Here is a 27,808-nt window from a genome sequence, read left to right as displayed (position 1 = left end):
ACGGACCAGGTTCGTTCGTGTCTCTGAAAGTTCGTAAGTCGAATGTTCGTAAGTAGAGGAGTCCCTGTACCAGGTGGGAGGAAAGCGGAGCAACAAAACCCGCGCCTTGGGCGAGTTGGCAACGCTCCATCCCCGTACAGATGGAAACAGATCACTATTCGCCCCCTTGACGTAACCGCCTTCTCCTGGCGAGCCAGGGTATGGCAACCTCCTCGTCGCCCACGGGAAGCGAGTTTCACTAAACCACCATCGGTGTGTGGTGATCCACCGACCCTCGCTGCTGCTCCCAGCACAGAACTGGACGATCACAGGCAGCAGCAGCAACCGCAGCAGCAGCAGCAGCAGCTGCAGCAGCTGTGGTAGCCACCGCTGCACTCCCATCCTTCCCCCACACCATCCCCTATAGAGGGGAGTAGACATAGCGTGTCAACCCATGCGGTTTACCCGTATTATTGTACAGGGGATGTGAGTTTTGAGGTCCGTACGGCGTACAGCCGTTTTAATACGGGCAAAAACATAGTCTATTTGTGTGTGTTTCTCCCTTGTGATGGGACTTTGTGGGATGGATGTTGGGATTTATAAGGCTACGGGGTGACCAACAAGGTCTGAATTGGTCTGTAATAAGGTAGGGCACTGATAAGGGGTTGGCAGGTATGGGTAGATGGAGGCTATTGAGGGCAGGAGAGCACGTGTGCGTCACTGCGTGGATCAGAGAGAGGGCTGGGCCCTCACGAAGACTCGTGGAGACGAGTTTTTGGCTCTTGAGACCAGGAGTCTGAGACGGATGCTGGGAACTTCGTGGCAAGTTTCGGAGAAGCAATGGCAGAAGGCCGCTAGCGAGCACGGCAGGCGCGTGTTGTTGCTGTGGTTATGAGCGGTTAGCGCTGGGTGTGACGAGCGCGGGGTGGTGGAGGGGATGGAGTGGGGGGGAAAATTGCTTGTGGCAGACATCGGAAGCGGTCTCCACGAGCCCGGGCCACCCAGGGGAAGAGAAGACCTCAGATCTGACGGCGAGAGACGGTCAGGAGCAGACCTTGGAGGTCCCAGGGCGTCGACTGGGCAGCAGCTTCGGGATTTGGCGGAGGGGAGCGAGCGTTGGCGACGTGTGGTGGTAGTGGCGGTGGTGGCGGTGCTGGTGGTGGCGGTGGTGGTGGTGGCGGTGTCGGTGGCGTTAGCGGTTAGCGCGCTGCGAACCCAGTGACCCGAGTTCGATTCCCGCTCGCTGCCAAGGCCAGTGACTATTATTGAAACCGGTCCTGGACTTTCCCTAGGTCAACTCAGCCTCAAATGAATACCTGATCCGGTGTGTAAAAAAACATAGCCACTGGGGAGACAAAGGCGGTCGAGCGTGGTGATGGTCACCCACCCCCTCGTGTGCCCTGTCGGCCTTCATAGGTGCTCACTAATGGCACTTTCCCAAACAGTCTGTTAAGGTTTTGATCTAAAGCTTTCGTGACTACAGGGATTCATATTCTTGGTTTTTTCGGTAAAGTCACGTAGAAGGGAAATAATAAAATAAAAAAACAATGACTGTAACACAAGCAATCATCATCAGGTGTGAAATCCACAGCAAGAAAATTGTATTTATTTTTCAAATTTTCTCATTTTCTTTCTGTGGCTTTCGCACCTGATGATGATTGCTTGTGTTGCAGTCGAAATGTCGTGAGAATTTTTATTGTTTTATATTTCTATTATTTTATCATTTCCCTTCTACGTCACTTTACCGAAAGAATCAAGAATATATAGTCTGTTAAGGCTTCACGGGGGATCTTTGTCTCAGGTGGCGGCGGCGTCAGTGGCATCAGCGGCTTTGGCAGTGACGACGCCTTCATCTCTGCGCCCCGACAGGACCCCTCGCGGGCCGAGTTGCAGGCGCGGGACGCGGCGCTCTGGAGAGACGCGGAGTCCCGCCTCTCGGACATCCTGAGACGCAGCGCGGGCGCCGCCATGCGCAAGGGACTCCTCTCCGCAGAGAGATACCACGCATACCTCTGCTCAGGTGAGGTCTCGCCTGAGTGCGTCCCAGCCGTGCCTCTTACCGGTGTGTGCTTCCCGTGTCTCTCTCGCCCGTCTCACTCGTGTGTGTGTGTGACCTATCTCACACAGATAAGCCTCACCTGTGCCTCTTACGGTGTGCTTCCCGTGTCTCTGCCACATGTCTCACCCGTGTGTGTGTGACCTATCTCACACAGCTAATCCTCACCTGTGTTTCTGCTGTGTCCTCACCACGTCGTATACTTTATTTAACCAGATGGATTAAGCCCGATGAGACACGTGAACAGCACTCCCTCTGTTGCACGGGTCAACCTGGATTTCTCTCACTTGCGTGTTTGTGCCACCTGCGTGCGCTTTGCATGTCTCTCTCATCTGTCTCACCTGTGACCCTTATCGGTGTCTCTCGCACAAACGTGTCTTGTTTATCTCCTGCGTCTCATCTGTATTTCTGTCACCTGCGTCACTCACCAATGTCTCACCTCTGAGCCCTTGCCAATCTCTCTCATTCCTCACCCGTATCTCCCCTGCGTCACTCACCTGCGCACCCCGCCCCCCCCACCCTCACCCCCCCCCCCCCGCACACGCCGCAGTCACCGAGGCGGAGATAGAGATGGGCGTGCTGAGCCCCCCCCCCGCCGGCACAGAGTGCGGGGGGCGCTCCCAACCCCCCCACCCGCCCCCACCGTGCGGCCGAGTGTTGCTCCGTGTTCGTGCGCGAGGCCCGCGGGGTGGCCGCGTGCGTGCCCGCGAGCGAGCGCGCACGCGTCTTCGTGGACGCCGAGCGCGGCCCCGACGGCGCCTTCCGCGTCGACGCCGAGGCGCAGGCGCTGCTGCGCTCGCTCAAGCGCCGACTGCGAGCGCACGGCGGCGGCGGCATCCGGGGCCCCCCGGCGGGATCCGAGAACGCCCCCCGCGCCCGCCTCGTGGTGTACCAGGTGGAGTGGAGCGAGGGCATGGTCGACTCGGCCGTCGAGTCGCACCGCCGCTACCTGGACAGCGTTTGCCGCACGTTCACCGCGGTGAGTTATGGCCACGGCGCCTCGTGCCACGCAGGGACGGCTGCCGCCGGGGGAGGGTTGCTCCTTTCAAAGGCGTCGACGCGAGATCCGGGCGTGCGGGAGCGCAGCTCCGTCCGTGGGGCAGAGCGACGGCGATACCACGACAGCGCTACGTGTCACGGGCGGCCAATATTGTTATTATTGTTCTTCTTCTTCTCGTGTTGGATGCCTCGCAAAGTCTCGAGGCTCTTGTTTTTTTAATGACGGTTCCTGCCAAATTTTCGTAGTCTGGGGGATTGGTGTAAAGTCGTTTTAAAAACTCGGCCAAATTTTGGACGATGATGCCGTGCCCCCCGATTATGCACAACCCTGCCAAGCCACGCCCATGCCCCCACCAATTGCCATGACATTGCTCCCTGGACAGGAGCTCCCTTCTTCACTCTGCTGTCTGGAAACGGAACTCTGCCTCCCCTGATGAACACATTGCCGGCGACATCACCGATTTCGGTCTTCAGGCCTTTAAATGGCGAGCTCACACATTGGGACATTTCCTAACTTCACCGCACGCCTTGTAGGGACTGAGTCTCTGAGCTGCAGTGAGCCAATGATTATGTTGATCAGATGTGCTCATGTCTGATACGGCGATTGCTCACAATGGCACCAAATGAAGTAAAATAAACACAACGACCTCCTCGTCTCCGAGCGACGCCCCCGGGATTGACCGCCCGCCGTGAGCGGAGCAGACGTGCAGTGCATTGTGGGTTGTTCGGGGTGGCAGGATGGCAACACTCGTCAGAGGCGCAGCGATCTCTTCCTTCGGGGGTGGGGGGGGCTATGGCAAGATCCGACTGTGGGTGTCCACTCCTTTCTCGCGACTCGCTTTTACTGAAATAGCTACGGATGGTTTTTAACCCCGGGTAACAATACTAATGTGTAGGGCTATAACTACGCATATGTTATTATAGTTACACCGTGTATTGGATGTAGAGTAATACAGTCGCGCAATGACAGTTATTAATAGTAAAATATATACTTTAAGGTAACAAATACTTACAATTAAGTTTTCGTGCGTCTTGCTTCCATACCGCCCCCATCGGTCTCGGGTTTCCTCAAAGGTGGTGTGGATCGTGCTGCTGCTCTATTGATGCGATAGCCAGATCCGTTAATTGGGCTTGGTCCATGGTAGACCGCAGATTATTTGTAATTAATAAAATATAAAGTTGAATATTTTTTCTTAACATTATTAAACTGGTTTATTTGTTGATTCGGGGGCCCCCTTGTTGCCGACTGAGCCCCCTTATGCGTCGCATAATGCTGCCCCCCCCCCCCCCCATAGTTGCGCCTGCCGCACAGCAATAAGCACCTGGGTTTGATTCCCGTCTCGGGCGTCGTACTGCGTGGGATTCCTCCCAACTCCTTCCTTAGCCAAAGAAACCAAAGATACCCCGTATAGCCTTAACAGACTGTTGGGACAAGTGCTGTTAGCGAGCACCTATGAAGGTCGGCACGGCACACGAGGGGGTGGGTGGCCAGCACCACGCCCGTTCGCCTTTGGTGATGTTTATACATCACAGCAGGTACTGCTGTGATGTATAAACAGGTTGAGTAGAACTAGGGGAGGCCCATTACCGGTTCAGATAATCGTCACCGGTATTGGCCGTGAGCAGGAATTGAACTCGGGTCGTTGGGTTCGTTGCGCAGGGCGCGAACTGTTACGCCACCTCTCCCATAAACAAAGATCCCCTATATAGCACGAACAGACTGTTGGGGCAAGTGCTGTGAGCGAGCGCACAGACACACACACGCAGTGTCACCGGTATTGACCAAACAATTTTAGTGCTGAACAATTACCTGAAAATCACTCAATTGGGATCGCACGCACACCGCAACAGCAGCAGCAGCAACGGCAACATCAGCCCCCTTTTGCGGAAAATTGTCAGGAACCCTCCTGAGAAGGCGTCTTAAGACTCAGCGAGGCTCACGTGGCACAACAAACAACACGCGCACCGGCGATGTGAACCGGGGGCGAACCCGCTACCTGAAAACGGGGGGGGGGGGGGGGGGGGCGACGCCGCTGGGAACACCGTGGGGGCCCCTGCGGTAGGGTGCCACCTGCCCCCCCCCTATCGCCGCACCCCTCGCAATCACCAGACCCCCCCGCCCACCCCACTCCAGGAGCTGAAGCGGCAGATCACGCGGTGCGTGGAGGCGGCGCGGCGGGCGCAGGCGCCGGACGACCGCCTGCTGCAGGAGCTGGGACACCATGCGGCGCAGTGCGAGCGCAAGTCCCGGGGCCTGTGCGGCCGCGCGGCGCTGATGGCCACGCTGTGGTCACGTCTGCACGGGCGGCGGCGCGGAGACGGAGGTATCCGAGGCGTCCGTCGCCCCCCCCTCCCCCCACTGCGAAGTCGCGGCGTCGCCGAATCTGCCGGGTATACCGCACGAGGGGTGGCTACATCCTGATTTGAAGCTTTGGTGACTGCAGGAATCCATACGCTTTGGTTCTTTCGGTAAAGTCACGGAGGTTGAAAATAATAGAACACGACGTTTCGATCGCAACACAAGCAATCGTCATCAGGTGGGACAACCACAACAAGAGGCTGTGGGGGCCGTTGGCCCCCGGGGTCTCCCCCGCCTGCATCCCCTATTCCGGTTGCGTTACCGCACCGCCCTAATACCCGCTAGGGTTTCGCCGGCATTCGAACGCGACGCCCCCTACTCATACAGCCTCGCGCAGCGCTCCCACGCTGCGAGGATACTTATACAAAGTACCGCGCACTCCAAACGCAGCCCCTCCCCTCGGGCTGCTCTGCGCAGTGCTCCCACGTGGCGAGCCACTGTATACACAGCACCACACGTGTTCACACTTCTCAGCGAGATCATACGAGGCCACGATCAGCTATTAATGATTTATTCTCGGCTACCTGGGAATTGATGTTAAATCAGTATGAATCGACGAGGCTGGCCTACCCTGATACCCCTGGGCCTATTCCCTATTTATCTGCTTACGATACTCTTTCACCTTCTTACTCACGGTTCGAAGTATTCGGCGTCCCGTGGGTTTTCCTCGCTGCTCGTCTCGACACGTCGCACGGACGTCCGGAGGGCAGAGCTGGGAGCCGTCTTGACCGCTGGCTTCTTGGAGTGAGATCGCGTTCATCTCTCTCCCTCTTGCTTTTATACCCAAAACTACAAATAAATTCCCACTCGCCCGCCTTTCTAGCCAATAGGGTCGTCGCGTTCCCAGCTTTATTCTTGAATAATCCTAACAATGGGCGCATACACGCTTGAGCCCCTTTTGTCATGCCAATTATGCCGCGGCATCCATCACAAAGGCTTGCCGTGGGAAGTTATGCACGGAGCTTCCTCGTGCCTCCGCCCCTCTGATTATTCGTAATTCCAGCTTTACCCTTTAATTTCCCTAATAATGGCGCCTACGCGCTCGAGCCCCTTTTGTCCTGCCAATTATGCCGTCTCGCTCCTCCCCTGCCTGTCTCGTCGATACGTGTGTGGGTGTGGGGGGTGCGTTTCAACCGCAGTGGCCGAGTGGCCCCTCGCCACGACCATGCAATCTTAATGCCGGTCACAGCGCCGCGAAGTAGCATCGGGGGAGGTCGTCCAATTCCCTGGTCGCCGGAAACCGTCAAAGTTATCCCGATAAGGGCTTCTCAGATTAAAACCGGTCGGCCAGGTGACTTCCCCTCGGAGCTCTATGGGGGGGGGGGTGGGGAAATGCGTGCGGGTGTGTTTATGTGAGGTGAGGTGGGGGGACGCGGGGGTCGGCTCCGTCACTTGGTGGTGGCGAGGTCGGGGATGGGGCGCCCGCCGAGCGGCTTCGTGGCGGCGGCATCACAAGGCCTCGGCAGTAGGGGGGGAGAGAGAAGTGGGGTGGGGGGGAAGGAGGCGGGGCAGACAGTGGACCCCGCAGCAGCGCCCGGGTCACTGGAGTAAAGTGGACCACCGCGGCAGCACTGGAGAGGTCAGCTGCTGGGGGGGGGGGGGAGAGAGAAGTGGGGGGGGGGGAGAGAAGTGGGGGGGGGAGAGAAGTGGGGGGGGGGGGGGGAGAGAAGTGGGGGGGGGGGGAGAGAAGTGGGGGGGGGGGGGGTTAGCCCCCTCGCCGCAGTGGCTGGGAGACGTTGGCTACCGTCGCCTGCTATGCATGGGGGCCGTGGGTTCGATCCCGACTCCTGGCGGCGCCCGGTGTTAATTTGGAGTCTGCGTGTCTCTACTTCACGTGGTCACGCGGATTGTTGTCCGGGTCCTCCGGTTTTTCCCTCCACATTTAGGAGCAGCATGCAGTTTAGAGTATTAGGCTGCTGTACATTTGCACGTGATAAGCCACTTCGCCTTTACCTGGTGAAATAAAAACAAGTTTTGGTTTTAGTTTGCTCAGAATCAGAAGATTAAAAAAATCCGGTGACTCTTTAAAAACGAATCCCCCCCCCCTTCTTCAGAATCTAGATTTAGACCGGAAGAATCCGATGATCTTCGAAGCTCTTGATGATCACAGATGACCGGTGCACCTCCAGTGGCGGCATCACGTGACCGCCTAGCACCTGCAACCCGCCGGACGGTTGCGTTGATCCCCCCGCCCCCCCACCCCCCCGTTAGGACATCCCCCGGTGGTGGTGTTCGGACCGTCGGGCACCGGCAAGACGTCGGTGCTGGCCGAGTTGGTGCGCCAGGCGCCCGAGCAGCTGGGCGAGGAGGCGGTAGTGGCGGCGCGCCTGCTGGGGACGTCGCCGCTCAGCTCGGACATCCACGCGGTGCTGCGGGGCCTCTGCCTGCAGCTGTGCCTCGCCTACGAGCGCGAGCGGCCGCCCGCCCACGTGCTCAACGTCTACGCGGACACCGTGCGGTGAGCGCCCGCCAGCGCCGGCCGCACCCGTCGCCTGCGTCTGGGGGCTCCCTCGGGGATTCTGTGGGGGGAGTGTGTGCGGGTCTCCGTGCGGGTCTCTGTGTGAGTCTACGGGGTCTCTGTGTGAGTCTACGAGTCTCTGTGTGAGTCTACAGAGTCTCTGTGTGAGTCTATGGGTCTCTGTACGAGTCTACGGGGTCTCTGTGTGAGTCTACGGGTCTCTGTGTGAGTCTACGGGGTCTCTGTGTGAGTCTACGGGGTCTCTGTGTGAGTCTATGGGTCTCTGTGTGAGTCTACGGGTCTCTGTGTCAGAGGCGTAGCTAGGATATTTTGCGCCCGGGGACGAGCTATAAAATTGGCGCCCCCTGCCCCCCCCGTTTAATCACATTTTCCTATTACATGGAATAAGGAATAACAATTTAAATTTTAATGAAACATTGTATTTAAAGAAGCAAATTTATAGAAATTATATTACATGCCTCACTCAGCCACTGTCGTAGACTGGTTGACATAGTCTACAAAATATTAATTTTTCTTGATTTCACTGTCGCAAACTGGTCAATCAGGTAATCAAAATCTGTTTTTTTCCAATGTTTCTCTTTCAACGCTAAGAAGAGCAAGATCGCTGAGACGATCTTGTCCCATTGAAGCACGCAAATACGACAAAATAAGTTTCAATTTGCTGAACGACCGCTCACAGCTCGCAATTAAAACTGCTATTGTTAATCAAATTTGCAGTGAAATTCGAAAATTCGGAAATGTCGTCTCCATAATACACAATAAAACCAAGAAGATCCAAAGTAGTTTCTGGTAGAACTTAATTCCGGTTACTGAGCAGCATTTTGCAATCTCCAATTTCTGTGAAAAGTTCGTGGCCATTTATGTCGGTGTCATAGAAATTTCCAAAATCTGTGCAATTTCGGCGAATTGCATCGACATCTGTGTCGGATAGAAGAGTTTTGACGTCCAGCAGAAATCCAAATTTTGTGTTCAGGTCTTTTAGTCGTAAAAACCGTGTTGACATCTCCTGTTGAAGTCGATAAAATACGCTCTTCATAACGCGCAAAATTTCTTCTTCTGCTGAAAGTCCTGCATCTCTTGCCAGTTCTCCTGGAATCTTCCGACGTCGCCTAATTCTTCTGTCCACATCGATCCCCCAGGCTGTGCATCTTGTTTTGGCGTTTTCTACAGAAACTTGGCTCAAATCATCACGAAGCTTGACAAATTCATGCTCCAAAGATTCAAGATCAGTTGCTGCTTTCTTGAAATTCATAGTAGGATCCTGTAAGCGCTTTTGAACACGATACATTTTTCCAAGAATGACATTCCAGAAATGTAATAAAACTATGAAGTTAAAATTTAATACGCATGCCTGTAACTGTTCTGCATCAAATTTCGATTTAAAGCTTTCGTGACTGCAGGGATTCATCTTGGGTTTTTCGGTAAAGTCACGTAGAACGGAAGTAATAAAATAATACAAATAAAACATAATAAAATAATTCTCACGACGTTTCGGCTACAACGCAAGCAGCCGTCTTCAGGTAAAGAATGAGACACTGCCAAGCTAGGAGCTTATATATGAGCTGAGTTGGAGGTGGAAGAAGAGCGCCTTAACAAAAGAATGTGCATATTAAGAGGAATTTAGCATATTCATGGTAAATGCGTAGGAGGTGGGCGGGGGAGTTTCAAAGTCATATTATGCCCATGCATTATGCAGGATCAGCAGCACCAAAGGGAGGGGGCAGGGGGTAGCATTAACAAAGGGAGGGAATGTTAATAGTATGTAGAAGCAATGAAACATGATATATATAAGCTCCTAGCTTGGCAGTGTCTCATTCTTCATCTGAAGACGGCTGCTTGCGTTGCAGCCGAAACGTCGTGAAAATTATTTTATTATGTTTTATTTTTATTATTTTATTACTTCCCTTCTACGTGACTTTACCGAAAAACCCAAGATGTTCTGCATCACTTCTGGTTTCAGGCGTCATAGTTACGTCCTCCGATAATTTGTCTAGCAGCCCTACTAGTTCATCCAGTCCTTCATAGATAGCTTTAACAGCTTCTGATCGTGCACTCCAGCGTGTTTCAGACTCCCGCTTTACTGTGATGGGCACAGCTTTTTTTAACTCTTCCAAACGAATTGTTGAACGAGAGAAAAACAAATATATACTTTCAACTGTTCCAAAAAATGTGACAAGTGGATCCTGTTTAGCTGAGTGTACTCCTGCTAAGTTTAAGATGTGGTTGTCACAGTTGACAAACAATGCTCTGTGATTTTTGTCATATTCGTTGTTGAAGGCCGGATATATGCCCAGTCATCACAGCAGCATTGTCATAACATTGTGCCCGACAGTCGGCTAGAGGTATGTTGTCAGATTTCAGTCTCTCGACGATGACTCTTTCTAGGCTTGCTGCATCTTTTGCATGTATCTCGATATAACCTAAAAATGTTTTGATAGTTACTTTTTTAGTTTGAAAATCCACATCCACAAATCTTATGACCTGAGAAAGCTGTTCCCGATGTCCTAGATCAGGAGTTGAGTCAAGTAATATACCGTAGTACTTGTTTTTCCTGATATCACTCAACAATTGGTTCTTTACAGTCGACGCAAGTATGTGGATAAATTCATTCTGGATTTCCGGTGACAAATAAGAAACTGATCCCGGATTTTCTCCTGCGTGCTGTACGTGTTTTGCTAACAATCGGTTATACTGAGCAACGAGTTTGATCAGCGCGAGAAAGTTTTCCAACATTTTTATCCTCATCCGCATTCAAATTTTCCTCATGGCCACGTAGTGCCAAATTTTGTGAAACCAGAAACTTAATACAGGTGAGTATTCTTTGCAATATATCTCGCCAACGTTGTTTTTACAAATGAATCTGAGCTTGAACCACTGCGTCAATTTCAGTACCATCAATTATATTTCGTTCGGCTTCCTTCCATGTAGTAAAAGCTGTGCGGTGGCTATGATTGTTTTCACGAGAATTTAGTTTTTCTGACTTTCTCCACTTGTTGAAACCGTTTGTTAACTCAAACGAAGCGCGTGAGTTTGAACTCGATGATGTAAATAATAGACAACAGAAACAATAAGCAGCTTTATTGATTGGTGAATATAATAGCCACAAACGATTCACTTCCTCTCCATTCGCTAGTCGGCGTCTATACCATGCTGATGTAATTGAACGTTCCCTGGATACTGATGATAGATTGTCTCTGTGCTGAAAAGGCAAGGATCCGAGAGTAATCATTTCATTGCGACGAGGCTGTGATATTTTCGATAGCTTTGTCGTTTTATCAAATTCTAAGTAGCCAACATCGTGAAACCTTAGTACAGCAGGAACAGCATCATAATGAGTATTTTCAGCTTCTCTATCAGAAGATTCTTCTATCTCATCTTCCCCGTTACTGTCAACAAGTTCATCATCATGTCGTAGTTTCCGCCACCAAAAAACACATGCCACTAACTAAGGCTGAAAGACTGCACCTGTTTGTTGTTTGGGACGTTCTTCCATGTAAGTTCTTAATAGGACGCGTACCAAAATGTAATTACATGACATGTACGCTGTGTGTGGCGGGATATATACCTTTTAGGTTGAGGTGTAGATTTGTGCAGCAGTTTCAGGCTGCCGCGCCCGCCGCAATAAGTTATAATGCAACGTTGTAAGCCTCATTTTGGCGCCCCTTTACCTTGGCGCCCGGGGACAGATGTACCCCCCTGCCCCCCCCCCCCCCTAGCTACGCCTCTGCTCTGTGTGAGTCTATGGGTCTCTGCGTGAGTCTACGGGTCTCTGTGTGAGTCTACGGGGTCTCTGTGCGAGTCTACGGGGTCTCTATGCGAGTCTACGGGGTCTCTGTGCGAGTTTACGGGTCTCTGTGTGAGTCTACGGGGTCTCTGTGCGAGTCTACGGGTCTCTGTGCAAATCTACGGGGTCTCTGTGCGAATCTACGGGTCTCTGTGTGAGTCTACGGGTCTCTGTGTGAATCTATGGGTCTCTGTGTGAGTCTACGGGGTCGCTGTGTGAGTCTACGGGTCTCTGTGCAAATCTACGGGTCTCTGTGCGAGTCTACGGAGTCTCTGTGCGAGTCTACGGGGTCTCTGTGCGAATCTACGGGTCTCTGTGTGAGTCTACGGGTCTCTGTGTGAGTCTATGGGTCTCTGTGTGAGTCTACGGGGTCTCTGCGCGAGTCTACGGGTCTCTGTGTGAGTCTACGGGGTCTCTGTGCGAGTCTACGGGTCTCTGTGTGAGTCTATGTGTCTCTGTGTGTGTCTCTGTGTGAGTCTACGGGTCTCTGTGTGAGTCTACGGGGTCTCTGTGCGAGTCTGCGCGAGGACGGTGCGATTCCCCGCCGCGCGGAGAAGCGTAAAACCACGCCGCCGCCTCTCCCCGCCGCAGGTTCTTCCACCGGCTTCTGACGAGCTTGGGCGAGCAGCCGCAGGCGCCGCCGCTGCTGCTGGTGCTGGACTCGCTGGACCAGCTGTCGGGCGCGGACGGTGCCCACCGCCTGCACTGGCTGCCCAAGCGCTACGCGGCGAGCGTGCTCGTGGTCGTCTCCACGCTGCCCAACGAGCACGGCATCCTGGACGCGCTGCGCGCCGCCGTGCACGACGCGGACGCGTACCTCGAGGTGACGGCGGGGGGGGGGGGGGTTGGGGGGGGGCGAGGAGGGAGTGGAGGAGAGGGTAGGGGAAGAAGGCGACAGAGGGAGGGGAGTGGAGGTGAGGGAGTGAGGAGAGGAGGGTGGGAGGAGAGGAGGGAGGAAATGGAGGGAATTTGGGAGGAGAGGAGGGAGCGCGAGTGGAGGAGAGGGATGGGAAGAAGAGGGACTGGAGGAGATGGAAGGAGGAGAGGGAGTAGAGGAGAGTTTGGGGGGGGGGGGGTGTGCATGGACGGAATGACCGACTTTGCGAGGGGCGACAGTGGTGGTAAGAGGGTGAGGAGTGGATGAGAGGTCGTGGTGAGTGAGGAGAGGAAGGGGGGAGTGGGGGAAGAGAGCGGGCGGCCCAGCGTGTGCAGTTCCAATCCGGCGGGCCCACCCCGGTTAATATTATTACTACAGCGGGTGCGTTCACCGTAACATCACGCGCACACCACCGGCTTCTCGAGTGGCGGTCGGAGACTCTGACGACGTCATTCGACCCACGCCCCCCCCCCCCTCCCCTACACCCCCCCTTTCCTCCGCAGGTCGAGCCTCTGATGCCGGAGAACGGCGGCGAGATGATGGACGGGCTCCTGCGGGTGGCGGGCCGCACGCTGGCGGGCGAGCAGCGTGCCCTGCTGCTCTCGGCGTTCGCCCGCTGCGGGCAGCCGCTCTTCGTGCGCCTGGCGTTCGACGAGGCGCGCCGCTGGCGCTCGTTCGCGCCGCTCGGCCTCGAGCTGCGCGGCCGCGTGGCGAGCGACACGAGGGAGGCGGTGCACGCGCTGTACGCGCGCCTCGAGGCGCAGCACGGGCGCGCGCTCGTGGCCCACGCGCTGGGCTTCGTGGTGGCCTCCAGGTGCTGCCACGCTCCTCGCACTTTCTCTCTCTGTGTGTGTGTGTGTGCCTCGAGCCGAATTCGCGTCGTGCGTAGCCGGCCGTGGTCGTCGGAGGTTCGGTGGAAGGTTGACTAACAGGTGCTATCGGCTTGCCAGGGTCGGCGTTGTCAGCAGGGAGCTGTGCAGAAGATTGTTGTGCTGTACATCTAAAAACAACCTCGTCCTCGATCAAGCATCATCATCATCCATCATCATCATCAACCATCATCATTATCAACCATCATCATCATCATCAACCATCATCATCATCATCCATCAATCATTATCATGATCATCATCAACCATCATCATCCATCAATCATTATCATCCATCATCATTATCAACCATCATCATCAATCATCATCAACCATCAACCATCATCATCATCAACAACCATCATCATCATCACCGCGGCTGTCATCATCACTGTCCCATTCATGTGGCTGTCACCGTGGTTACCATCCCGATTGTACTTTTACCATCGTCATAATCATCATCACCATCGTCGTCATCACTTTTGTCGTCACCACCGTCGTCAACTTCATTAGACAGCATCCTCGCCGCCGCCACCTCTATGTGACATGCGCTCGTACGTACGCACGTGCACCCCGCGCTAATGGGAGGTGCGTGGTGGGCGGCCCTGGCCAGGAGCGGCCTCTCGGAGCTGGAGCTCAAGGACTGCCTCTCGCTGGACGACGCGGTGCTGGCCGACGTCTACCAGTACTGGTCTCCGCCCAACCGCGACATGGTGCGCCTGCCACCTCTGCTGTGGACGCGCCTGCGCCACGACCTCGCCGACTACCTGGTGGACCGGCAGGCGGACGGGCACACCGTCATCGCGCTCTACCACAGGTGCGCCCGCCTCACCGCCTCGCCGCCTCGCCGCCTCACCGCCTCGCCCGGCACGGTGCTGGTGTGGGCACTTTCGTGACCGCCGCTCTGCCGTGAGCAACCCCAGACGAAGTAGATGTTTCACCCTTTCCCGTGCCATCATCAGTTTTTCTTCCCCAAAGCGACGTAGGTGTACGTCATCAAAACTAAACCGGGAGAAAAACTAAAATGAAATAACTTTATCGGTAGCGAGGCTCCCACAAGGCCCCGCAGGAGGGAGTGCAGCAACAGTTTGGCGCCAGCTATCGCAGAGTGAGGCAGTCACGTCGCTACGATTCTCCGCCGTGATTACCGATATCTTTAAAACAGCGGCGCTGCTACTACGCCTCTCTAAATAAAATTAACGTTCCAAGATTCGGCGGTGAACGAGGACACCCACACCCTGCAAGTTGCAGGGTTAACCCTTTCCCTACCTCGCTGGTATGCAGGAGGTCGTGGGTTCGATGCCGACCCTGATGCCTGCTGCTGCTGTATATTTGGAGTTTGTGTCTCTCCCTCTCGCCCCGTGGTCGGGTGGATTTTCCCCAGTTTTTCCCTTCACATTCCGAATCAACGTCACGCGTTTAGAGTATTTAGCTGCTAAACATTTCCAAGTGACGATGATCGGCTACTTTGTTGCACTATTCTTTGTGGTCTGGTCGCTTCTGAAAAAGAGCTACATAGCTCAATTGAGGCCTTGCCTGGTCAAATAAAAAGGGTCAAATAGTTTTAGTTTCACCCCGCAGCTGTCCCCGATGCTTTGACCGGCGCACCTGGCCAGAGATGAGCAGTTCACGACTGAAAAATGCAAATAAGGCGTGTAAATTAATTACATTGGTAACTTGTAATCGGTGCATAAATTACACACCTCAAAGCAATTGGTAATTTCCCACCACGTGGCACGAGACCCGGTCGTTGGTTCTGGTTTGTCTTCTGCCGACCTCCCACCGACACCTTTTGATCTTTCCGTGGCGATGAAGCCAGGGGGAAGGAGGTGCGGACTTGTGGGTGAGGGGGAGAGAGGGGAGGTTGCGGACTCACCAGCCAGACTCACCTGGCAGGTGAGAGTGACAGGTGACAGTGACAGGTGAGAGTGACAGTGACACGTGACAGGTGAGGGTGACACGTGACAGGTGAGAGTGACAGTGACAGGTGACAGTGACACGTGACACGTGACAGGTGAGGGTGAGAGTGCCATGTGCGAGTGGCAGGCTTCCCTGTCCGTCGCAGGCAGTTTGTGGAGGCGGTGCGGGAGCGCTACCTGCAGGGCGAGGAGCGCCGCCTGCTGCACCAGACGCTCGCCGACTACTTTAGCGGCAGCTGGGCCGGGGGCCGGCGCAAGACGATCCACCTGAGCCAGCGCGGGGAGGTGCTGCACGCGGACCGCAAGGTGCTGCCCGCGGGGTCGCGTGTGTACATGGGGAGCGGTGGCGCAGCGGTTAGTGCGCCGCGGTTGAGGACCTCTTACCACGGCATCTCTTTCCCACTTCAGCAAAAAAAAAAAATCTTGCTGTGGTTTTCCCACCTGATGACGATTGCTTGTGTTGCAATCGAAACGTCGTGATTTATTTTATACCTACGTGACTTTACGGAGCCGGGTTACATTTTGCGGCCCACGGCCATCGTCGGTGGTGCACACGAGCCTCTCTTCGCCTCTCCGAGGTCGTGCACGTGTGTATGTGTGCGCGTTTCTGTATGTGCGTGTGTATGTGTGTGTGTGGGAGCGGTGGTGTAGCGGTTAGCGCGCTGCGCTGTGAGCCTGACAACCCGGGTTCGATTCCCGCTCACGGCCAACACCAGTGACGATTATCCGAACCGGTCATGGGCCTCCCCTAGGTCGACTCAGCCTCAAATGATTACGCGGTGTAGGGTGTGGACGTCGCCACTAGAGAGACAAAGGCGGCCGGGTGTATGTGCTGGCTGGCCACCCACCCCCTCGTGTGCCGTGCCAGCCTTCATAGGCGTTCGCTGACAGCAACTTGCGTATGTAAGTGTGTGTACATGTATCTGCACGCGTGTGTATGTTTTCATTGTAATAGAGGAGCTGAGCACACTAGGCATGAATGCCCAAAACGCCCAGTGGTCAGCAACAAACGGCATGACCAAAGTTGTAATAGATTCGAGTTAAAACTCGTGGCTTGAATCGAGATTCGTGACCTGCGGTGTGGTGAGTGGGTGGGTGGCTGGGTGGGTGGGTGGGTGAGTGAGTGGGTGGCTGGGTGGGTGAGTGGGTGGCTGGGTGAGTGGGTGGCTGGGTGAGTGGGTGGCTGGGTGGGTGGCTGGGTGGGTGGCTGGGTGGCTGGCTGGGTGAGTGGCTGGGTGAGTGGGTGGGTGAGTGGCTGGGGAGTGGGTGGGTGAGTGGGTGGTGGTTGATCACGGTACGGATGACATCAAATAGTCAGACTGATAGACCAAGTCCTCAACATGGGAGCAGGAATCAATAACCATCGTAGTAGCAACAGTGCTGGCAATCAAAGGTGGGAGACAAACGGTTATAACAATAAAACTATTAACTATTTTTTTTATTTTACCAGAGAATTATAGGTCAAAGGCTGAGGTCAAAAGGTCATCATGGCCCTTGTTGTGCTGCCTTGGTCATCGCTTCCACCCTTCATAGCTCGAGCCAGCGGACTCCCCACCACCATCACCGACGCCAGCACCACCAGTCAACAGCGCTGCCCCGTGTACTCGTCCCCCCCCCCCACCCTCCCCGTGCCTCCACCCCCCCCCACCTGCACAGGTCGCCGCCCAGCCGCTACGATTTGGCGAGGACAAGGTGAACCTGCGCAAGCTGAGCGAGCTGCCGTTCCACCTGGCGCACGCGGGGCGGCACCAGCAGCTGCGGGAAGAGATATTCGGTAGGGGCCACGCAACGCCAGCGCCATCGCCGCCATCGGCACCACCACCCTCGCCTCCCCCCCCCACCCCCCCCAGAAGCCGCGGGGGCGAGAGGGCTGACGCCCGCCTCCCTCCTCCCGTGGCTGCAGGCAGCGTGGAGTGGCTGTCGCTGAAGCTGAGCGCGCTGGGCGTGAAGGCGCTGCTGGAGGACTTCGCCCTGGCGCTGGAGCTGCAGCCGTGCGCCGAGACGCAGCTGGTGCACGACGCCGTGCTGCTCATCCGGCCCACGCTCGAGTTCATGGAGAACGGCGTCGGTGGGGAACACACGACCCTGACCCTAACCCTGACACACAGCACTGACTTAATCCAGACCCTAACTCCAACCCTAACCCCGACCCTAACCCTGACCCTAACCCTGACCCTAACCCTGACACACAGCACTGCCCTAACCTCAACCCTGACCCTCACCCTGACCCTAAGTCTGACACACAGCCCTGACCCTAACCCCAACCCTGACCCTCACCCCGACCCTAACCCTGACGCACAGCACTGCCCTAATCCAGACCCGAACCCTAACCCTGACCCTGACACAAAGCACTGCCCTAACCCCGAACCCAGTAACCTAATCCTAACTCTGAACCTGAATGTAGCCCTCAGCCTCACGCGATCCACAACTGAGTGGTGCGATTACCGTGGCCCAATCCTCATCCCCCCCCTGCCTCACCGGTTACTTTTGTCCCTCATCACTCCCCCGGGTGTCTCGTGATGCGTGATTTGTCCTCGAGGAACGGGGTCTGTCTCGACTCTCGCGTCCTCCTTCCTCTCCCTTCCGCTTGTCGTCACTGAGTGGTCTGACCAGCGCATCCACGCGACCGCTGCCCCTCCGCACCTGCCCTCCTGTTCATCCCCCCCCATCCCCACAGACGAGTCGGTCTTCTTCGTCGAGCTGCTGGCTCGCCTCGAGTACTTCGAGCGGCAGTACCCGGCCATGGTGGGGCGGCTGTGCGCGCAGTGCCGCCAGCTGTGCCAGACGCGGCCGGAGCCCATCCTGCTGCCGCTCTCGGGCTGCCTGCAGCCCCCGGGAGGGCCCCTCCGCACCACGCTCACGGGCTTCGGCCAGGGTGAGGGGCACGTGGCCAGGGTGAGGGCGCGCGGCCAGGGTGAGGGCACGCGGCCAGGGTGAGGGCACGCGGCCAGGGTGAGGGCGCGCGGCCAGGGTGAGGGCGCGCGGCCAGGGTGAGGGCGCGCGGCCAGGGTGAGGGCGCGCGGCCAGGGTGAGGGCGCGCGGCCAGGGTGAGGGCGCGCGGCCAGGGTGAGGGCGCGCGGCCAGGGTGAGGGCGCGCGGCCAGGGTGAGGGCGCGCGGCCAGGGTGAGGGCGCGCGGCCAGGGTGAGGGCGCGCGGCCAGGGTGAGGGCGCGCGGCCAGGGTGAGGGCGCGCGGCCAGGGTGAGGGCGCGCGGCCAGGGTGAGGGCGCGCGGCCAGGGTGAGGGCGCGCGGCCAGGGTGAGGGCACGCGGCCAGGGTGAGGGCACGCGGCCAGCGCCGGGCGGGGCGGCCCCGTGGGTCACGCGGCACTCGCCGACGACGCTCGCCGATGACGCTGGGACGCAGCTCGCGGACGACGTTGGGACGACTCTCACGGGGGACGTTGGGACGACGCTCGCAGACGATGCTGGCGCGAGCCTCGTCCCAACATCGTCCATGAGCGTCGTTCCAGCGTTGTCCGCGAGCATCATTTGCGTTGCCGGTCGATGGCGGTTTGTCACGCAGGCAGAACTCTGAGGAGCGGTGATTGTAAAACTTTCGCCCTTCTGACCGTTAAACGGAGAGAGCAACCGTGAATGTTCACACACTGCACCTCCGAGCCGGAGGAGCACAAGGTTAGATTCCATTTCCCAGCGCGGCTGTGACAACAGCAGGGCAAGTTTCTCAAAGCCTCCCCCCCCCACGCCCCTGTCCACCCAGCGGTGTAAATGGGTTCACCACTGTTGGTCGATCATGTGGCGGGGTAAAGTGTGGGTACAGCTGCCTCTTCCAAGTTTTCCGATCAGCGTGGAAGAGTAGACCAAATAACCCCCCTCTAGAGCGCCCTCTAAGTGGGGGCACTGTCCACCAGCAGTGGCGCGAGCGAGCGGCTGCAGGGCTCCGCCTTTACCTCGCAGCTGAGACACGAGGGGGAACCCACACGGTGACCTGGGCCGCCGTGCGGCTTGTGTACGTCCGCGCGAGCCGCTCGGCACGTCCGTCAGCGGTTCCTGGTTCTAGGGCCCCGTGACCGGCTCCCGGTTTATGCCGGCTGTCGTTTAACAACTGCGTAGTGGGCAATCGGGACGATGGCAATGGTCGTCTGTGCAAACTGGACATCTGTGGGGGATAAAAGAGCTTAATAGCTCATCGGATTCCTCCTCCAGTCTAAATAACAGATTCTGATTCAGAAATATAGGTGGTGAGGACGATGGCAAAACCGGTGGAGGGGATGATGATGATGGGACAAGGTGATGGGATGATGACCGGGCAGACAAAGCGACGATGCTCAGGTGTGTCACGTGGCAGTAAAGTGACGGCGGTAGAGGAGGAGGCTGGTGGCAAGGAGGGCGCCATGGTGGCGAGATGTCAACTACCTCGCCTGGTATACAGGGGGTCATGGGTTAGATCGCAACCCTGACGCCTGCTGTATATTTCGAGTTTGCGTGTCTCTCTCTCTCTCCCAGTAGTCGCGTGGATTTTTCTTAGGGTCCTGCGGTTTTTTCCCCTCCACATTTAGAATCAACATCACGTCTTTAAGAGTATTTTGCCGGTATAAATGTCCACGTGATGAATAGCCACTTCGTTGAGCTATCATTTGTGATTGCAGGTCGTTTCCGAAAAAGAGTTACATAGCTTAGTGGGGCCTTACCTGGCAAAATAAAAAAACTAGTTTAGTTTAGGATGCTGCTCCGGGTGGGGGTCGCGTTGGAGGGGGTGGTGCGTGTCGCTTTTCCTCTCGTGTGGAATCACGGGGTGTGAGCTCAGCGACGCTGGGACCTGTCTCGTGAGTGCCCCCCCCCCCCATGCCCCCCCCCCCGGGCGCAGGCGTCTCGGTGCTGGCTCTGAGCGCCAGCGGGAGGGTGATGGCCGCGGGCTCTCTGGACGGCACCATCATCGTGTGGGACCTGCAGGAGGACGAGGCCACCCACACGCTCGCCGGGCACGCGGGTGAGCGTGGCTGACGCGTGGGCCCACCGGGCGAGGGATTGTGGGCCCACCAGGCGAGGGATTGTGGGCCCGCCGGGCGAGGGATTGTGGGCCCGCCGGGCGAGGGATTGTGGGCCCACCGGGCGAGGGATTGTCGTGGGTGACGCAGGTGGCGGTCGCGGCACCGCGGCGCGAATCCGGCGACCTGAGTTCAATTCCCGCTCCTGGACAGCGTTGGTGGTGAGTGGGAGCTGAACCGCTCCGAGCCTCCCCTGTATACCTCGCCTGGTATACAGGGGAGGGTGTGGGTTCGATCCCCACCCTGACGCTTCTATATTTGGAGTTTGCATTGTGCTCCCAGTGGTTGCGTCGATTTTTTTCTCCGGGTCATTTGGTTTTTCCCCTCCACATTTAGAATCAACTTCACGTGCTTCGAGTATTTAGTTGCTATATATTTACGCACGATGAGACACTTCTTTGAGCTATCATTCGTAATAGCCAGGTTGCTTCTGAAAAAGAGCTACATAGCTCAGCGGGCCTTACCTGATAAAATAAATAAAATGTTTAGCTTAGACTCAGCCTCAAATGACTACCTAGTGGGTAAACATCACTACTGGGGAAACAAAGGCGGCCCGGCGTGGTGTTGGCCACCAACCTCCGCTTGTATCGTACCGACCATTACAGATGCTTGCTAACAGCATTTGCCCCGACAGTCCGTGATAGGCTACACGGGAGATATTTGTCTTTGTGTGGCAGGTGAATGGGGAGCGGTGGCGCAGTGGTTAGCGCACTGCCCTACGAATCGGGTGACCAGAGTTGAGAACCCGTTCACGGCCAACACCTCCAGTGGCGATTATCTGAACGTGGGCTTGGGCCTCCACTAGTTCGACTTAGCCTCATGGCTACTCGCTAGCAGCACTCGCCCCAACAGTCTGTTCGAGGCTACACGGGGGACCTTTGTCTTTGTACCGCAGGCGAAGTGCTGTCCTTGGTGCTGGGCCGCCGGGCCGACCTGCTGGTGTCGTTCGGGCGCGACTCGACGGCGCGCGTGTGGAGCCTCGTCACGGGGAAGCAGGTGACGCTCGTGTCCACGGCGCCCGCCGGCCCCACGGGTCCCAGCGGCCCCAGCAGCTCCCCAGGCCCCACCGGCCCCGGCGGCCCCACCGGCCCCGCCGCCGCCGCCTCAGGCAAGGAGGAGGAGGAGGTGTCGTACAGCCTCATTGTCGTGAGCGAGGAGCGGGAGGAGTTCCACCTTTTCACTAACTCCACGGTGAGCGTGGGGGGTGGGGCGGTTTCCGCGCGGATCTATTGGCTCGTCGTCACTTTTTGGCCAAAACTTTCGTTGTTTTTGCTTTTGTGCTTGGTGCCATTTCTTACTTCGTTTATTCGTGATTTTGCTTGGTGCGCGCCTGTGTGTGTAGGGCTTCTTTAGCGACGTGGGTAGCTAACCACGTATATGGGATTGGTCCGTATATATATGTAATGCGAGCAAGGACAGGGTGGGCGCTGCCTCCGCACCACTCACACGGGCCGGTGTATTGGAGAGGCGGAGCCTGGTCGTCGGGGTGAGTGGGGGCGGAGACAGGGGCAGGATGAGAAGGTGGAGTTTGGGTTACGTGAGAGAGGGGATATAAGGGAGAGACGGAGGAGCTGGGGGAGAAGAGAGTGAACGACAGAGGGGAGCCACGCTGGCGGTGAAGGGAGAAGTGGCGCCATTGCCACGTGGTTGGGGCCGATAGGCGTACTAGAGGTGAAGTGTGCGCGGGCAGTGGAGCGTGCGGGTGTGCACGGGAGAGAGAGAGAGAGCCGGAGCGGGTGTGGGGGACCCGAAGGGCAGTGTGGCTCGAGCGGGTGAGGAAGAGCACACGGAGGGGCCGGAGGTGACGGCGTGGCGAGAGCCACACGGGCGTGCGCGGGGCGTACGGGGACGGAGGGAGAGAGAGAGAGCCAGCGGAGCGTGCGCAGGGCGCACGGCGAGGGTCGGAGCGAGAACCGGCGGGTGGAAGGAAAATAACTCAATAAAGGACCAACGGAGAGCGACAACATGTGGAGTCCTTTATTACATACTAGCGGAAGTACCCGGCTATGCCCGGGTGAAAAATATATTTCTTAAAAACCTTACATATATATACACAGATACTAAGGTATTGTCAAAGCCCGGTGGGCTGTTTGTACATTTCTCCACCAACAAATATATAAGAGGCTTTCACAAGTCCAAAAAGTTGTAGAAAGTGTGGGGTAAATAGTTGATGTCAAAATGTTTCCGAAAATTGTGGTCTCCCCCCCCCCCTCAAAAAATATCTTTACCCCTCGTAGGTATATATACTAACAACACCTTACATACAACAGAGGAAGTGGTATCTATTGACTCTGTAGTAGTATCTACTGACTGTACCGTAGTATCTACTGAGCCAGTAGTAGCTACTGACTGTGTAGTAGTATTTAGTGACTGTAATAACTACTGACCATAGTAGTATTTACTGGGCCTACAGTAGTATCTACCGACTATATACTCGTAACGACTAACTGTATAGTATCTGCTGACTCTATAGTTGTATCCACTGACTATAGTAGTAACTACAAAATCTATAGCAGTATCTACTCACTCTATAATAGTATCTACTGACTCTAGTAGCTACTCACCGTAGCAGTATGTACTGACTGTATAGTAGTATATACTGACTGTAGCAGTATTGACTGACTGTAGTGGTATATACTGACTGTTTTAGTATTTACTATAGCGGTATCTACCAACTCGATAGCAGTATCTACTATCACTACAGCAGTGTATACCGACTGAGGTCGTACCTGCTATCACTACAGCAGTGCATACTGCTGTGTTGGTACCTGCTATGATTACAGCAGTGCATACTGCTGTGGTGGTATCTGCTATGATGAGAGGAGTACACATTGTGGTGGTGGTACCTGGTATGATAACAGCAGTGCATATTGACTGTACTCATCATTCACCCTCACCATTCACCACTCACAACTCACCCTTACCACTCATCCTCACCACTCCCACTCACTATTCACCATTCACCCTCACAACTCACCACTCACCAATCTCCCTCACCACTCACCCTCACCACTCACACTCACCACTCACCAATCACCACTCACCCGCACCACTCACTCTCATCACTAACCCTCACCACTAACCCTCACCACTCCCTCACCACTCACCACTCACTCTCACCATTCACCCTCACCATTCAGCCTCACCACTCACCCTCACCACTCACCGTCACAACCACCACTCACCCTCACCACTCAACTTCACCCTCACTACTCAACATTCATCCTCACCAATCACCACTGACCAATCACCACTCACCACTCTCCACTAGCCCTCACCACTCACCCTCACCACTCACCCTCAAAACTAACCACTCTCTCACCACTCACCCTCACCACTCAGCACTCACCCTCACCACTCACCCTCACCACTCACGCTCACCACTCACCCCTCACCGCTCACCACTCACCCATCACCACTCACAACCGCCACTCACCCTCACCACTCATCCTCACCACTCACCCTCACAACAACCACTCACCCTCACCACTCACCCTGACCACTCACCACTCATCCTCACCAATCACACCCTCACCAATCACCACTCACCCGCACTGCTCACCCTCACCACTCACGCTCACCCTCACCACTCACCCCTCACTAATCACCACTCATAACCGCCACTCACCCTCACCAATCACCCTCAACACTCACCACTCACCGTCACCACTCACCCTCACTACTCACCACTCATCCTCACCAATCACACCCTCAACAATAACCACTCACCCTCACCACTCACCCTCACCACTCACTCTCACCACTCACCCTCACAACAACCACTCACCCTCAACGCTCAGCACTCACCCTCACTACTCACCCTCACCACTCACCACTCATCCTCACCAATCACACCCTCACCAATCACCACTCACCCTCACCACTTGCCACTCACCCTCACCACTCACCACTCGCCCTCACCATTCACCCTCACCACTCTCCCTCGCCACTCTCCCTCACCACTCACCAGTCACGCTCACCACTCACCCTCACTACTCACCACTCACCCTCAACACTCACCCTCTCCTCTCACCACTCACCCTCACCACTCACCCTCACCACTCACCCTGACCACTCACCACTCATCCTCACCAATCACACCCTCACCAATCACCACTCACCCTCACTGCTCACCCTCACTGCTCACCCTCACCACTCACCCTCACCACTCACCCTCACCATTCACCACTCACGCTCACCCTCACCACACACCCCTCACTAATCACCACTCACAACCGCCACTCACCCTCACCACTCACCCCTCATCCTCACCAATCACACCCTCAACAATCACCACTCACCCTCACCACTCACGCTCAACACTCACCCTCACCACTCATGCTCACCACTAACCCTCACCACTCACCCTCACCACTCACTAATCACCTCTCACAACCGTCACTCACCCTCACCACTCACTCTTACCACTCACCCTCACCACTCACCCTCACAACAACCACTCACCCTCACAACAACCACTCACCCTCACTACTCACCCTCACCACTCATCCTCACCAATCACACCCTCACCAATCACCACTCACCAATCACCACTCACCAATCACCACTCACCAATCACCACTCACCACTCACCCTCACCACTCACCCCTCACTAATCACCACTAACAACCGCCACTCACCCTCCCCACTCACCCTCACCAATCACCAATCAATCACCCTCACCACTCTCCCTCACCACTCTCCCTCACCACTCTCCCTCACCACTCTCCCTCACCACTCTCCCTCACCAGTCACGCTCACCACTCACCACTCACGCTCACCACTCACCCTCACTTCTCACCCTAACCACTCACCACTCACCCTCAACACTCACCGCTCACCACTCACCCTCACCACTCACCCTGACCACTCACCACTCATCCTCACCAATCACACCCTCACCACTCACCCCTCACTAATCACCACTCACAACCGCCACTCACCCTCACCACTCACCCTCACCCTCACTACTCACCACTCATCCTCACCAATCACACCCTCAACAATCACCACTCACCCTCACCACTCACGCTCAACACTCACCCTCACCACTCATGCTCACCACTAACCCTCACCAATCACCCTCACCACTCACTAATCACCTCTCACAACCGTCACTCACCCTCACCACTCACTCTTACCACTCACCCTCACCACTCACCCTCACAACAACCACTCACCCTCACAACAACCACTCACCCTCACTACTCACCCTCACCACTCATCCTCACCAATCACACCCTCACCGATCACCACTCACCCTCACTGCTCACCACTCAACCCTCACCCTCACCGCTCACCCTCACCCCTCACTAATCACCACTAACAACCGCCACTCACCCTCCCCACTCACCCTCACCCTCACCAATCACCAATCACCACTCACCAATCACCACTCACCACTCACCCTCACCACTCACCCCTCACTAATCACCACTAACAACCGCCACTCACCCTCCCCACTCACCCTCACCAATCACCAATCAATCACCCTCACCACTCTCCCTCACCACTCTCCCTCACCACTCTCCCTCACCACTCTCCCTCACCACTCTCCCTCACCACTCTCCCTCACCACTCGTTAAGGGCGATCCTAAAGGAATCTACAACCTTCGATGATTCCTTTGCGCGATTCAAAGAATCGATTCCTGGTGCATAGGAGGTTTCCGTTTTTAATTACAGAGTTTTATTTTCATTGTTATGTTATGTTTTAAAGTTTTCAGGAGTTTTTAATTATATTTTAGCCCCGGTCAACGCCGGATATTTCCCATTCGTAGCAGTTTATATCAACTCTATAACCAACTTATATTAAACGAAAATAAGGCGATTCTAAATGAATCTACAACCTTCGATTCCTTTTCGCGATTCATAGAATCGATTCTTGGCACGGTCGGGTTTAGAGTTTTAATTACACAGTTGTATTTTCATTGGGATGTTATGTTTTAAAGTTTTCAGAAGATTTTAAATGTATTTTTCCCCCGGGCAACGCTGGGTATATCGAGTTTATACCACAAAGTCGTCGCCTGACAGAGTTGCGTGTCGAGGCCTAGTACCGTGCAGAGCCTCCGGCCTCGCCTAGATTGCCCACCCGGCTGAGGCTGGGTACTGGGGCCGTTACCCACTGTCTAATCGCTATAATTTTATTATCTACCGACCCTATAATAGTAATTGCACACATTGGGGTGGGGGGGAGTGAAGAGGACGTGAAACTTTGATGAATTTACCTCAGAGTCGCGTGTTAATGCGTGCGCATATTTTTAACGGGAATTAAAAATGGCGTCCACCCCGCAGCGAAGTTGTTGCTACCCGTTGCCAGGGGCAACCGCCGTGGTCCGCGCCGGTCGGCGATAGTAAATAAATAAATAAAGATTTAAATACATAATTAAAGAGAAATCGCACTAAATCGATAATCGGGCCGATTGAAAGTTTAGAGACGAAAAATCGGAAATGCCTAAGTTCACCTGCAAAATTTAATCTCGGCGAACCCCACGGTCCGAGAGCTACATCCCCTGCAAGGGAGCGTACGCAGACGGACAGACAGACAGACAAAAAATGAATTATATAGGTTAGATACAGTAATTAATGTACAGCATTGTGGGATGCTGTTGGCATGAATGACGCGAGATAAAATTTAAATATTTTTTATTATTATCGTACCCCTACGAGTAACGAGACCTGTAAGAAACGAAGCAGACGTTACTCCTCCAGTCTCCCCGCGGTGTTGACATCGGGCATCTCGTCAGCAGCGTAGACCTGCACAGAGCGCTGCCCAGCGCAGATGCCATGCACAACGACGCTGGCAGTCGCTCTGGACACTGCCACGTGCTCCCCCCCCCCCCTTGCTCTCCCTCCCCCCCCCATGCTCCCCACGTGCTATCCCCCCCCCCCTGTACTCCCCCTCATGCCCCCCAAGTGCTATCCCCCTCACCGTGCTCCCCCCCACCCCTTGTTTCCCCCCCCCGTGCTCCCCCCCCCCCTTGCTCTACCTCCCCCCCCATGCTCCCCACGTGCTATCCCCCCCCGCTGTGCTCCCCCCCCACCCCTGTACTCCCCCTCATGCCCCCCACGTGCTCTTCCCCTCCCTTGTTCTCCCCCCCCCCCCCGTGCTCCCCCCCCCTCTTGCAGCTCCGCTCGTTCTCCCTGTGGAGTGGAGCGCCGCTCCTGTCGGAGCCGCTGGGCGGCCCGTCACGCTGCCACGCGCTCGGCGGGGACGGCGAGGGCGCCGTGGTGGTGACCGCGGCGGTGGCGGGCAGCGGCGACGGCGACGGCGGCGGCTGCCACGGTGGCGGTGGCCACGGCGGCGTGCGCGTGAGCCTCGTGGAGCCGGGCGCCGGCTTGCTGAAGCGGCGTCTGGACGCGTGGGTGCCGGGGCCGGCGGGCCCCGCGGGGCGCCCCGTGTGCGTGGCCGTGGCCGGGCGCGGCCTCCTCCTGGCCGGCTTGGCCGGCGGCACGCTGCTCACGGTGAGGTTCCGGCGAATCCG

The 27,808-nt window shown here is 56.0% G+C and overlaps 1 protein-coding gene across 1 annotated transcript in view; it reads left to right on the top strand.

The window, feature by feature from the left end:
* NWD1 (NACHT and WD repeat domain containing 1) overlaps positions 1–27,808 on the top strand; it is a 43,639-nt gene that overhangs the window by 6,463 nt on the left and 9,368 nt on the right. The window contains exons 6-18 of the mRNA XM_078610389.1: positions 2,691–3,014; positions 5,169–5,358; positions 7,605–7,851; positions 12,248–12,479; positions 13,037–13,347; positions 14,016–14,219; positions 15,468–15,627; positions 16,978–17,095; positions 17,225–17,389; positions 17,999–18,196; positions 20,147–20,269; positions 21,223–21,518; positions 27,453–27,788. Of these exons, the coding sequence (XP_078466515.1) occupies positions 2,691–3,014; positions 5,169–5,358; positions 7,605–7,851; positions 12,248–12,479; positions 13,037–13,347; positions 14,016–14,219; positions 15,468–15,627; positions 16,978–17,095; positions 17,225–17,389; positions 17,999–18,196; positions 20,147–20,269; positions 21,223–21,518; positions 27,453–27,788 (2,904 nt within the window). The remainder of the gene's footprint in view (positions 1–2,690; positions 3,015–5,168; positions 5,359–7,604; positions 7,852–12,247; positions 12,480–13,036; positions 13,348–14,015; positions 14,220–15,467; positions 15,628–16,977; positions 17,096–17,224; positions 17,390–17,998; positions 18,197–20,146; positions 20,270–21,222; positions 21,519–27,452; positions 27,789–27,808) is intronic.

The sequence above is a fragment of the Lampetra planeri genome, chromosome 34 (assembly GCF_965212315.1).
Source record: "Lampetra planeri chromosome 34, kcLamPlan1.2.h2, whole genome shotgun sequence".
Classification (NCBI taxonomy): domain Eukaryota; kingdom Metazoa; phylum Chordata; class Hyperoartia; order Petromyzontiformes; family Petromyzontidae; genus Lampetra; species Lampetra planeri.
The sequence above is the reverse complement of the archived record's forward strand: the minus strand, read 5'-3'. Positions and strand labels throughout refer to the sequence as shown.